The 12402-nt window shown below is 39.7% G+C and overlaps 1 protein-coding gene across 2 annotated transcripts in view; it reads right to left on the bottom strand.

Moving 5' to 3' along the window:
- The window catches only part of unkl (unk like zinc finger), a 96862-nt gene that overhangs the window by 52188 nt on the left and 32272 nt on the right, over nt 1-12402 (bottom strand). For both annotated transcript variants that reach the window (XM_052022275.1, XM_052022276.1), the window contains exons 3-4: nt 9449-9625; nt 685-818 (exon numbers count right to left, since the gene is read on the bottom strand). In XM_052022275.1, the coding sequence (XP_051878235.1) occupies nt 685-818; nt 9449-9625 (311 nt within the window). The remainder of the gene's footprint in view (nt 1-684; nt 819-9448; nt 9626-12402) is intronic.

Here is a 12402-nt window from a genome sequence, read left to right as displayed (position 1 = left end):
TTTACACTGGAAGTGTTACAGAGGAGCTTCACCAGGATCAGGATGTTGGCTGGAAAGGAGCCCATCAGCAACGAGGAGAGACTAGACAAGTTGGGTTATGTTCAAGGCGGTGGGGGGGGGGGGGGGCAGAATCTGATTGAGGTACACAAAGTCGAGAGGCCCAAATAAGTTAGAAACTTTTCCTTTTAGTAGAAATGCCTAAAACCAGAGGGAAAAAGTTTAAGGGGGTAAAAGAATTTTTTTTCCCACTCAAACGGTGGTTGGAATCTGGAACGCACTGCCTGAAGGGGTGGTGCAGGCAGATACTCTCACAACATTTTAGTAATTAGATGAACACTTGAAATGTCATGGCGTAGAACATATAGAGTACATGCTGGAAAACAGATTTAGTATAGATAGATACTTGATTACCAGCTGGGACATGATAGGCCAAAGGGTCAACAGCCCACTTCTGTGCCTACTCACTGACCACTCTCTGGCGCTAATATATCATACCTTTCTTGATGTGCTTTCTCATATTCTGATGCACTATATAACTTGAAGTGTTTTGTTGCTTTTGCATAAAAAGCTAGATAGTTAAACAAGCCTACTAAAATAATGAAGAGCGTCTAAAAATGATGTGACACCCAGTGATTAAGGAATCAAGTCAAGTGACATTACACAGGTGGCTCACTCTATTCTCACCCTGCCATCTTGGATCTTCAGATAGTGTTTTCTCTATCATGGCTTGACTCGCCAGCACACCTGGCTGGAGATCAGGAAGGCCTTCCCCTGCTCCGAGCTGGCCATTCTGCAATGCTTCTTGTGCCTGGAGTTCCCTACAAAAGAAAATAGTTATCAAGAAAATGGATTAGGACATACAGTTACCTGTCTAAATCTTAATTGGGTCATACGTGGAATTATGCAGACAAGCAAGTGACTGTAAATATAATCCTGCTAGCTTGTAGGATATACCAGAAATCTCTCACCTCCTTCCAAAAAACTTAAAAGTCCACAATAACAATCCTTCCTGACATTTGCTATTCACTTTTATTTTACTACTTCTGCATAGTGTTTCACAATCAAGAGAACGGCCTCTGGCACTGCTCAGACTCCGACCAAAAGCTACTCCAAGCTGCAGACCAACTTAATTTAATTTAGTATTTTTTCTAACAAAAAATTTTCTTGGCTAAATTGCAATTATTATTTCAGGAATTCAAAGCTTGGTTAAGTAGATCAACTGGGAAAGTGGGTAAAGGAACGGCAGATGGAATTTAACTCAGACGTGTGAAGTGATGCATTTTGGGAAGTTAAACCAAGGCAGGATAATGCAGTAAAAACACAGGACCCCAGGGAGTGTTGAAGAACAGAGAGACCTAGGGGCACAAGTACATACTTCCCCAAAAGTGGCAACACAGGTAGACAAGGGGATGAAGGCGGCATCTGGCATGCTTCACTTAATTGGATGGGGCATTGAGTACAAGAGTTGGGATGTCACATTATATAGGATGGTGGAGAGACTGCAAATTGTGTGTAGTTCTGGTTGCCATACTATAGGAAGGATGTGATTAAGCTAAAGAGGGTGCAGGAAAGATTCACAAGGATGTTGCTGGGACTGGAGGACTTGAGTTACAAGGAGAGAATGGACAGGCTTGGACTGTTTTCCCTGGAGTGAAGGAAGCTGAGGGGTGACCTTCTAGAGGTTTATAACATCATTACAACCATTGATAAGGTGGATGGCCACAGTCTTTCTCCCTCAAGGTGTCTAAAACTAGGGGACTAATCTAAAGCTATATTTAAGGTGAGAGAGAGGAAAGATTTAAAGAGGACCCAAGGGTCAGGCTTTTCCACAGAGAGTGGTGGGTACATAGCCATTTGGAGCAGTAATTAGCTGGACTGTATTTGTCTTGCTTTCTATGAAAAAGATCACATGTACAATTTTCCATGTAGTCAGATATGACAGTTGTACAAGTACATATTAGCCTGATGCTTGGATGCTAGAGCTCAAATCATCAGATCTACAGCTGCCACATTATCTTGTCCCATTCGTCTTTGCTGTATCCACAAGAATGTAAACATTAGGAGGAGACCATTCAGCCTATTATGCCTGATCAATCATTCAGTAAGGTCTTTTACCTTAGCACCACTTTCCTGCAACTAACCCCAAATTCTTTGATTCTTATCTAACAATCTATCTACTGCCAAGTTGAATGTACTCAGCCACTAAGTATCCAAAACCCCTGGGAAAGAGAAGGCAAAAGTATCATTAGTTTCTGAGGAATGATCCCTTATTTGGAGACTGTTGTCTCATTTTAGACACCCCAGCCAGGCAGAACATCATCCCCACATCTATCCTGTCAAATCCAACAAGAATTCAGCACGTTTCAATGATATCTCCTCTCATTCTTCTAAACTTGAGAGTTTAAATCCAGTCTGCTTAACCTTTCCTCAGACAACAAACCCACCATCCCTGGAATCAATCCGGTGAACCTTCACTGCACTTTCTTGATTGCACATATATTCTGCCTTGGGTAGGGAGACAAGCCTGTATTCCAGATATAGTCTCACCAGGACCACATAATTGGAGAAAGACTCTTGTATTCTTATAATCAAATCCACTTGCAATAAAGGTCAATGTACCACTTGCCTTCCTAATTGCTTGCTGTAGCTGTGCATTAATTCTAATTCCCTTCCAACAGATGTCAAGAGTTCTGACAAAAGGATTTCACCTTAAATGTTACTTCTGTTCCTCTTTTCCATAGATGCTCCTGACCTGCTGAATGTTTCTGGCATTTCTGTTTCAATTAACCCTAAATCTCTTTGAACACCTACACTATTCAGTCTCTCACCATTCAAAAAATAATCTTCCACCTTTAATTTTTCTACCAAAAAGTGGATTTCATTTTCACATTATATTCTTTTTCCAGGTCCTCACCCATTTACTTAAATGACCTTTCTCCGCTAAAGCCTCTTTGTAGCCCACAATACCACCTAGTTTTATATAATCAGTAAATTTGGATAGGTTGTTCTCATTTAAATTATTGATGTAAATTATGAAAAACTGGCATTAGCATCGACCCTTGCAGCATCCCATCAGTCAAAGCTTTCCAGCCTGAAAAGACCCTTATGTTCCCATTCTCTGTCCATTAACCAATCCTCCATTCACACCAGTATATTCCCCTCAAAACTGTCCTCTAATTTTGTTTAATAATCTCATGTGGTATCTTACTGAAAGTCTTCTGAAAATTCAAATACACCACAATGGCTCACATTTATCTACTAGGGCAGTTAAAACTGCAAAAGTTCAGATTTGTCAAACGTGATTTTTCCTTCAGAATCAGGTTTATTATCACTGACATATGTCATGAAATTTGTTGTATCGTGGCAGCAGTACAGTGCAAGACAAAGTCATAAAAATCACTACAAGTTACAAAAATAAATAGATAGTGCAAAAGAGGAATAACGAGGTAGTGTTCATGGACCATTCAGAAATCTGATGGCAGAGGGGAAGAAGCTGTTCCTGAAATGTTGAGTGTGGGTCTTCAGGCTCCTGTACCTCCTCCCCGATGGTAGTAACGTGAAGAGGGCATGTCCCAGATGATGAGGGTTCTATCCACACTTTTCATTTATTTTTAAAACTGTCCTGTTACTACTGCCTCAACAATAGATTCCAGCATTTTTCCCTACTACCGTCATGCTAACTGGTATACATTTCCCTCCTTTCTTAAATAGAGAGCAGTACATTCTTAAATTATTCTTTTCCGAATAATCCAGTGCTCTCAGCCGCTATTTAAAGTCAAGTTGATTGAATCAAACTAGCTGAAGACTCATATCAAATAATGACAGGGGCCTTGGCTTCCACCACGACTTCCTCCTGAATTTCCATGTCTAACTTTCAAAACAAGATGATGGAAGATGGCAAGTCTGGCCAGACTATGTAATGCTCAAGCAATTAACAGAAAAATGTACATGTGGAAATTCAAATTAAGATGACTATTCCTTCAAGTTTTGAAAATACTGTCAAACATTTGTTGTATGTGTTAATTATGTATCTACATAAAAATTAGTTCCTAATCAAGCTGCTATCAGCCTTATAAATTGCTCAGCAGTTATTTTCTGCTCCAGAGACTATTGAGATGTACTTAACGTTTCACTGAGCATTTGTTAAACAGGTCTGTACGAAAGAAGGATTATACATAGCAACGTATTTTAGTGGAATTTAAACATATTCTGTTTTTCTCATAAAGATTCACATGGCTTCAGTAAAATCAAACTTACCATTTGGCTCCTTTATGTACAATTGTATACTTTGTCCAAACGACAGAGCAGGGAGATATGTCAACTCCGATAATTTTCTTTAAAATAGTGAAATTGCTCAAGGGGAATAAAAGCAGGGAGGAACTGCAATCTTACTTCAATTAACTTAAAAGTGTATTAATACACCCAGACATTTATATTTCTTACAGCTGCAGCTACAATTCCAGATTAGCAGTTTCTGGCTCTATATCATTCACAGATGATAGCTGCAACTTCATTCAAGTCAGGGGTAAATATGAAATTCCCATATTTGGTGCACATCCTAGCATATCAACAAGTTTATATTGTAAATAACTATATGGCTATGAACAGAAAAATTGAGCCAGTGAAGTTGCTTTTTCTCTATTAGATTGCTGATCCACATCCTCTGAGGCAACTTCATTATGAGTAATAATAAACAGGGCACTAGCCAGCTAGTGGAAATCTGGAAGATGTACTACAGGCCTAAATCAGAGGCATCATGGAACAGAAGATAGAAAAGTAAATAAGACTGAAGCTGACAAAATGCAAAATTAGAGCACAATAATAATAGCACTTGCACCAGATGAAAGTTTCAGTGTTATCTTCCATTTTCACATATTTTCTATCTAAAATTCCTCCAAGGACTTTCTCCACCAATTACCTACAATGTCCTATTTTCTCCTGAATATTCCTCAACACTCATCTTCAAACTCCAATCTTCCATACATCTCCTTTTACCACTGATGGCATCCTTTTCTTGACACAAACCTTGTCAAGACCCATCTGTGTGCCCAAGCTTTTGGTCATTCCAAATGATCTCCCACGACTGTGCCTGCTTTTTGTGTAACAATGAAGAAATCTTTCAATGCGCTGAACAAATCCAATTTGCTGTTTTTGCCACTGGTTAACACTAGTCCCATGTTTAAATAAACGTCCACAGTTGAAGAATTCCCTTCCAGGGACATAAAGGAAGTAAGCAGAGAAAGTACAAGTTAGACTTTAAGATAAATCCTTGGACTAACAAGTTATACAGCTGACCTCACTTTTGTCATTCACAGGTTAGGATCAGGAAAAACAAATATAATCCACTGAAAAAAGTTATTTCTCAGACCAGAACAATTGTTTTCCTTACTTACCCACAAAGCTGATGAAGCAAAAGATGACCCAAAATATAAATTGCAGGGATAGTCTACCCTCCCCTCCCCTCCTCCCACCCCAAGAAAGTTGTCCATAGGGTTGATTTTCACTAGTTCATAATGTAAGGAAAACCTGCCCACTCTGAAGTTATTTTAAATATACCTAATATGAGTAGGCATATTCATATTAACATGCACTCCACCCAGATGATAATTTATACCCAATTCTACATGCTTAATCTCAATTCACGTGCCCAATAGGCAGCTAGTAGAGCTGATGCCTCAAAGTTCCAGTGACCTGGCTTCAATCCTGACATCCAATGTTGTCTGTGTGGAGTTTGCACATTTTCTCTATGCCCATGTGGATTTCCCCCACATCCTAAAGATGTGTGGGTTGGTGGGTTAAATTGACTTCTTTAAATTGCCCCTCAGGTAGATAGCGTAAATGATGGTCAGTGCAGGTGCAGTGAGCTGAAGAGGCCCTTTTCTGTACTGTCCGATTCTCAACTCAACCAAGGAGTTACTACAAGAAAGAAATTTCCTGCCTACCCAAACAATAAACCACAAGGGGAGCTGAGAAACTGGGAAACTTTCTGAAACTAATATTTGCTTTGCACATAAGTTCCATGTCTTAAATGAGAAACTACTAATAATATTAAAAACAGCAAAACATCCTGAACAAAAAATCCAATAAGCTTAAAATTATGCCATCCCAATTCAATCCCATTTTGAGGACTCATGAGAGTTTCCATATTAAACAACACGAGTATCATTTTTCCTTCTGTTAAAATAACTTAACATTCAATTAAAAATGAATAAGTCAAGAATGCACAAGACTCTAAAACAACAATTATAATCATATGATAACCCTCTCCACACAGCATAGACAGAAAATACTGGAGACAAGAAATTCTGCAGATGCTGGAATCTGGAGCACTACACAAAAACTGCTGGAGAAACTCAGCAGGTCAGACAGCATTTATGGAGGGAAATAAATAGTCGACGTTTAGGGCTGAGACCCTTCATCAGGACTGGAAAGGAAGAGGGCAGAAGCCAGAAGAAGAAGGTGGGGGAGGGAGAGGAGCACACACAGGCAGGTGATAGGAAAGTTCAGGTAAGAGGGGGAAGGGGGAAAGATGAGAGGTGATAGGTAGGAGAGGCAAAGGGCTGAAGAAGGAATCCAATAGGAGAGGGCAGTGGACCACGGAATAAAGGATGGAGGAGGGGAGGATAGGAGATGGGCAAGTCATCAAAGTGGGGGAAGGGAGCCACACGAATAAGAGAAGACAAAGGAGTGTGGGGTAAAGGGTGGGGTTACCAGAAGTTAGAGAAATCGATGCTGAGGCCATCAGGTTGGAGACTCCCAAGGCGGAATAGGAGGTAAACACTCAGGTCAGACAGCATTTGTGGAGAGACACCAAAGGTCACCAATCTAAAACAGCAATGCTGTTTCTTCACGGATGCTGACCTGTTGGTATTTCCATCACTTGTTGCTCTTCAGAACACCCTTCCTGAATACTAGAAAACAAATCTGGTAACATGAAATTACCTGGAGTCAGGCAATCAAATAAATAAAAGCTACAAGATGTACTTGAAGAGCTCTTAAGGAATTGATGTGACAATTTACTGTTAATTCAAAATCTCACAATTTTAATTACCTGCCATTTGTTTATCTTATGGCGCAACTAAGTTTTCTACTATATGAGATTGTTTAACTCACTTAACTCTTTAATTCCATTTTTAAAACAGGAAAATGACTGAATTATGACGAGTAAGCTACATGGGATATGAAATGCTAATTGGATCTCAGAAATTTGACATGCAATAAAAACAAAGTGATGAAAATACATAGGCAAATCTGCATCTGTGAAGAGAATAGATATTTTGGATGTAAACAAGATTGACAATAATGATCCGATGATGCAGATAAGCCAGACAGGTCTTAATTTTTATTTTTTTTTCCCCAATTTATTATGCTGCATTTACTGGCAGCTGGCCATATTTAATGCCGTACATCAGTTGCTCATAAATCTAGTTCAAATATTTTCAGTTGCATGCAAGTTAGAGGAACGAGGATTTTATGTGGCCTTCATTTCCTATGAATAACAGCAAGATTTGATTTGTTTATAGAACTGTATTTGTCTCATTTTAATACCTATTGCAAATAAAACTGAAGTGAATGCTAATTAAGAAGTAGAAAACCTGGCAGTAGTCTGAAGGCCAAAATATATTTTTAGATTGGGAATTCACCTTAAACAGGTTAAAGATAAACACAGCAACAGGTATTTATGCTTTACGTAATGCAGCTGATGTTGGAACACAAACATTAGTTCTTGTAACAATTGTAGTGATTTTTATGACAGTTCTTGCATTGGAGTTCTACTTTAATTCATGTCACATCACTAAATTTAGGAATAAAAAGGTTAGATATAATCACTGACTGAAGAAAGTTATGTACATTCACTGGATATCTCAATCATTTTTCGAATAACACACTCTGCAAAGACCAACGTTGGCCTTGTTAGGGAAAAGGCAGGAATGTTATTCTCAGAGTTGTCAGCCATGAACAGAAGTGTCACATAATTACTGATGAAGCTATCCCCAAAAAGAGGAAGGGGAACCAGGCAATTAATATTTCAAAGAAAAATAGGTGCAGGTGCTAGAAATTAAAACAACAAAGTGCTGAAAACATTGAGCAAGTTAGCCAGTATGTGTGGATAGGAAGACAGAATTAATTTTTTAAGTTGATTCTGATGAACACTTCTGATGAAAAGTCAATTTAAAACATTAATTCACTCTCTCTCCACATAGTCTGAACTATTGAGTATTTCCAGCATTTTTCATTTTGATTATTGATATTTCACCACTCTTTCACACAACACATGAAATGCAATCCACCACATAGCAAACATGATTCACAAACTGCCCACATGCATCACTTCTGTTTTTCTGAAATCAGGGAGGAAATTCTAAACAGTATTGTGAAAGTACACGTCAGGACCATGTTGGGGGGGGGGGGGGGTTGGTGGAGGAGGAAGGCAAGGCAGATATGTTTTTGTCTCTTCCAGTCCCCAGGCAACAGATAAATTTTCAGGACTTAATAATATATAAAACCCTGAGCTTATATTTATTCAAGGATGTATTATTATCTTATTCAGGTAATATTTTCACCTTTGTCTTCAAATTAAATCCAGGACCAAAGTTCTGCATTTAAAATTCATATAAAGTATGAAAATATTACTCAGCTGCTACAGGGTTTAAACTCAGAACTCGGAATGCCAATTAAAATCAACAAAATTTAGCAGTCAACTTCGAACGTAAATATCAAGCTAGTGCCAAAGATTTATGGAAAGAAGGCACATGTTTGGGGCAAATACAAGTACGTTCCACTCTGAAACTATGGGTTGCTGATTACAGTTGAGGAGCACTCAACACTGGCAAATGGAGTTAGTGTTTGACATGGGCAGGATAGTGGAAATATCAAAATTCTTCAACTTGGGAGCCAAAATTGTCTCAGAAAAAAAGACATTCCTTGACGTACTGATGGGTGTTTCCAAATGGACCACGATAAAACAAATGGCCTACTATAGCTTTACCTTCACTTCTAAAATGGTTAAACCAGAACTTGCCTGATAAGCCATTTATCGATAAACAACAATATTTGTTTATATACACAATATAAAACATACAACAATATTTACTGTTATCTACACAAATCCAGCATATTACTGCATTGAAAATGTTCCACTTGTTGTGGTGCAGCCTACTGATGTATCCACACAACAGCCTAGATGAAACAATCCATAACTGAGGCAATGCATTCGTAGGAGTCAGTCAGACAAGGGAAACCATTAAGTGGCTTGATGTACAGGAAAAATCCAAGGAGCAGTCCAAGAGCAAGAAAGTTTGACAGTTTCATTGGGAGAATGTGTAAAGAAAGAGAACCTTATCTGCTAGAAAGAGTTTGAACCAAAGATTACAGACAACACAAATACAAGAGATAACAGGCAGTCAGAAAATAATGTATAGTATAATCATAATAAAAACAAAAGTACCTTATGTCATACACTGGAGGGCGAAGGTCATGTGGTCCATGAGCAAATGCACAATGAAGTCCATTCTTCACACAGTGCCCACGAGCATCTGTTTCATGGATGCATGTACCGGTCTTATAATAACGTAGATGATACTTTCTTTCTGTGTCCCCAGTTGTTCGATGGAGATATGGACACCTTAAGGAGAAAATATTTTACATAATTAGCTGCAGTTCACCCAGATACTTATTTTTCAATACAAACCATGTTGCATGTTTTGGGCCTATTTGACATAATGTGTTATGCACATATTTATGCACAAATAATAGAAGCTCAAGTTCCCGCGCCATTTATTAAGTAGGACAGCTTTGTGTTCACCTATGAAGATACCACAAACTCATGATGTCATCTCAATTGGTTGGAAGTTGAAGATCATGAGAAAGTAATGAATCAAGTGTCCATTCTACTGTAGATACCATGCATCAAGAGGCCAAAACAAGGCACACTACTGTGACCACTTGGGTAAGTGAATGAAGGATTGAAAAAGAAAAATAACTTGCAGTAGTAGTTATTATATCTGCTGATAGAAGGGAAGTTAAACTAATTGCCATTATTTATACAAATTGGTGGAAAAAGCACTATACACATCTTCACTCTTGCACTGGTCCTCATGAGGATTTGGATCACATTGGACTGGATAGGGAAAGTACAAATTTAGAAGGATTGAGATCCTTGGAAATAATCAGTAAGGTTTCATAAGGATCAGCTCAAACTACTTATAGGGATGACCTCTGAATGACAAAATTAAAGTGCAACAACATTCGTCAATGAAAGTGTTATATACAAATGCAAAAATTATATTACATTTCTTTCTGGTCAATCATTTTACCCTGAAATATTTCATACCGGCATACTATTCATGGCCCACATTTTGTGGACACAAAAGACTGCAGATATTGGAATCTGGAGCAAAAAAACCCTACCAAACTGCTGGAGTCCTGTGTCACTCAATCCTGATGCAGGGTCCCCAGCCCAAAATGTCAACCATCCTTTTGCCTCCACGGATGCTGCTTGACCCATTGAGTTCTAGTTTTTTGTCCTGCATTTTGTGGTTGTACTGACAATGAAATTCAACTTTTGCCATGAATATACTGTTAATATTGATACTAACATTGGGATTTCTACACATGCAAATTTTAAACAGGGAAGTGGATTGTCACCACCCACCCTGACAGCCTCCAATGCAACTGAAGCTGTGGTCACCATCAAGGACTCAAGATCAGTCTTCCGGACAGTGAACCAGAGGAAAGCATCTGGCCCAGGTGGTGTCCCCTGGCCGAATGCTCAGATCTTGTGCTGATCAGCTGGCAGGGCTATTTGCAGACATACTTACCTTCCCCTGCTTCAATCTGAGGTTCCCACTTGTTTTAAGAAGACCACTATCATCCTGGTACCGAAGAAAAGCAAGGTAACATGCCTTAATGACTGCGACCAGTGGCTCTGACGTCCACCATCATGAAGTGCTTTGAGAGCCTGGGTTATTGCACGCATCAACTCCAGCCTCCCAGTCAACCTCGACCCACTGCAATTCGCCTACACTGTAACAAGTCTACAGTGGCCGCCATCTCCCTGGCCCTACACACAGCTCTGGAGCATCTGGACGGTAAAGACACCTGCGTTATAGACTATTGTTTATTGACTATAACTCCAAGCAAACTCATCACCAAACTCCGAGACCTGGGATTCAACACCTCCCTCTGTAACTAGATCCTTGACTTTCCGACCAACAGACCACAATCAGTGAGGATAGGCAGCAATACCTCCAGCATGATTATTCTCAACGCTGGTGCCCCACAAGACTGTGTCCTCAGCCCTCTACTCTACTCCCTATACACTCATGACTGCGTGGCCAGATTCTGCTCTAGCTCCATCTACAAGTTTGCAGATGATACCACCATCGTAGGCCATATCTCAAATAACGATGAGTCGGAGTACAGGAAAGAGCTTAGTGACAATGTCAGCAAAACAAAAGAGCTGATCATTGACTTCAGGAAAGGAGGTGGTGTACATGTACCTGTCTACATCAACGGTTGCCAAGGTCAAGAGGACTGACAAGCTTCAAGTTCCTAGGAGTGAAACATCACCAATAGCCTGTCCTGGTCCAACCACGTGGACGCCGCGGCCAAGAAAGCTCACCAGTGCCTCTACTTCCTCAAGAGGCAAAAGAAATTTGGCATGTCCCCTTTGATACTCACCAACTTTTATCGATGAACCATAGAAAGCATCCTATCTGGATGCATCATGGCTTGGTATGGGAACTGCTCTGCCCAGGACTGCAAGGAATTGCAGAGAGTTGTGGACACAGCCCAGCGCATCACAGAAACCAGCCTCCCCTCCATGGACACTGTCTATACCTCTCACTGCCTTGGTGAAGCAGCCAGCATAGTCAAAGACCCCACCCACCCAGGTCATTTTCTCTTCTCTCCTCTCCCATCAGGGCACATAGCACCAGGCTCAAGGACAGCTTCTATCCCACAGTGATAAGACTATTGAATAGTTCCCTTATACGATGAGATGGACTCTTGACCTCACAATCTGCCTTGTTATGACCTTGCGCCTCATTGTCTACCTGCAATGCACTTCCCTGTAGCTGTGACACTTTACTCCTATTGTTTTTACCTGTACTACCTTAATGCACTCTGTACTAACTTAATGTATCTGCACAGTGTAATGAATCGATCTGTGCAAACGATATGCAAGACAAGTTCTTCACTGTACCTCGATACAAGTGACAATAATAAACCAATACCAAATCTTCAAATTCCTGCCATGATTACTAATTACATAAGTATCAACACTACTTCCAAGGCTGCACAATATGTCTACTGCAATCAAGAGAAATCAATAGGATTGATGAAAGTTTCAGATATTTACATTCCATAATTAGATATTAAATACTCGGAAAAAGGACAAGC

The sequence above is a fragment of the Pristis pectinata genome, chromosome 8 (assembly GCF_009764475.1).
Source record: "Pristis pectinata isolate sPriPec2 chromosome 8, sPriPec2.1.pri, whole genome shotgun sequence".
Classification (NCBI taxonomy): Eukaryota; Metazoa; Chordata; class Chondrichthyes; order Rhinopristiformes; family Pristidae; genus Pristis; species Pristis pectinata.
Note: the sequence above shows the minus strand (reverse complement) of the source record. Positions and strands in the feature narration are given on the sequence as shown.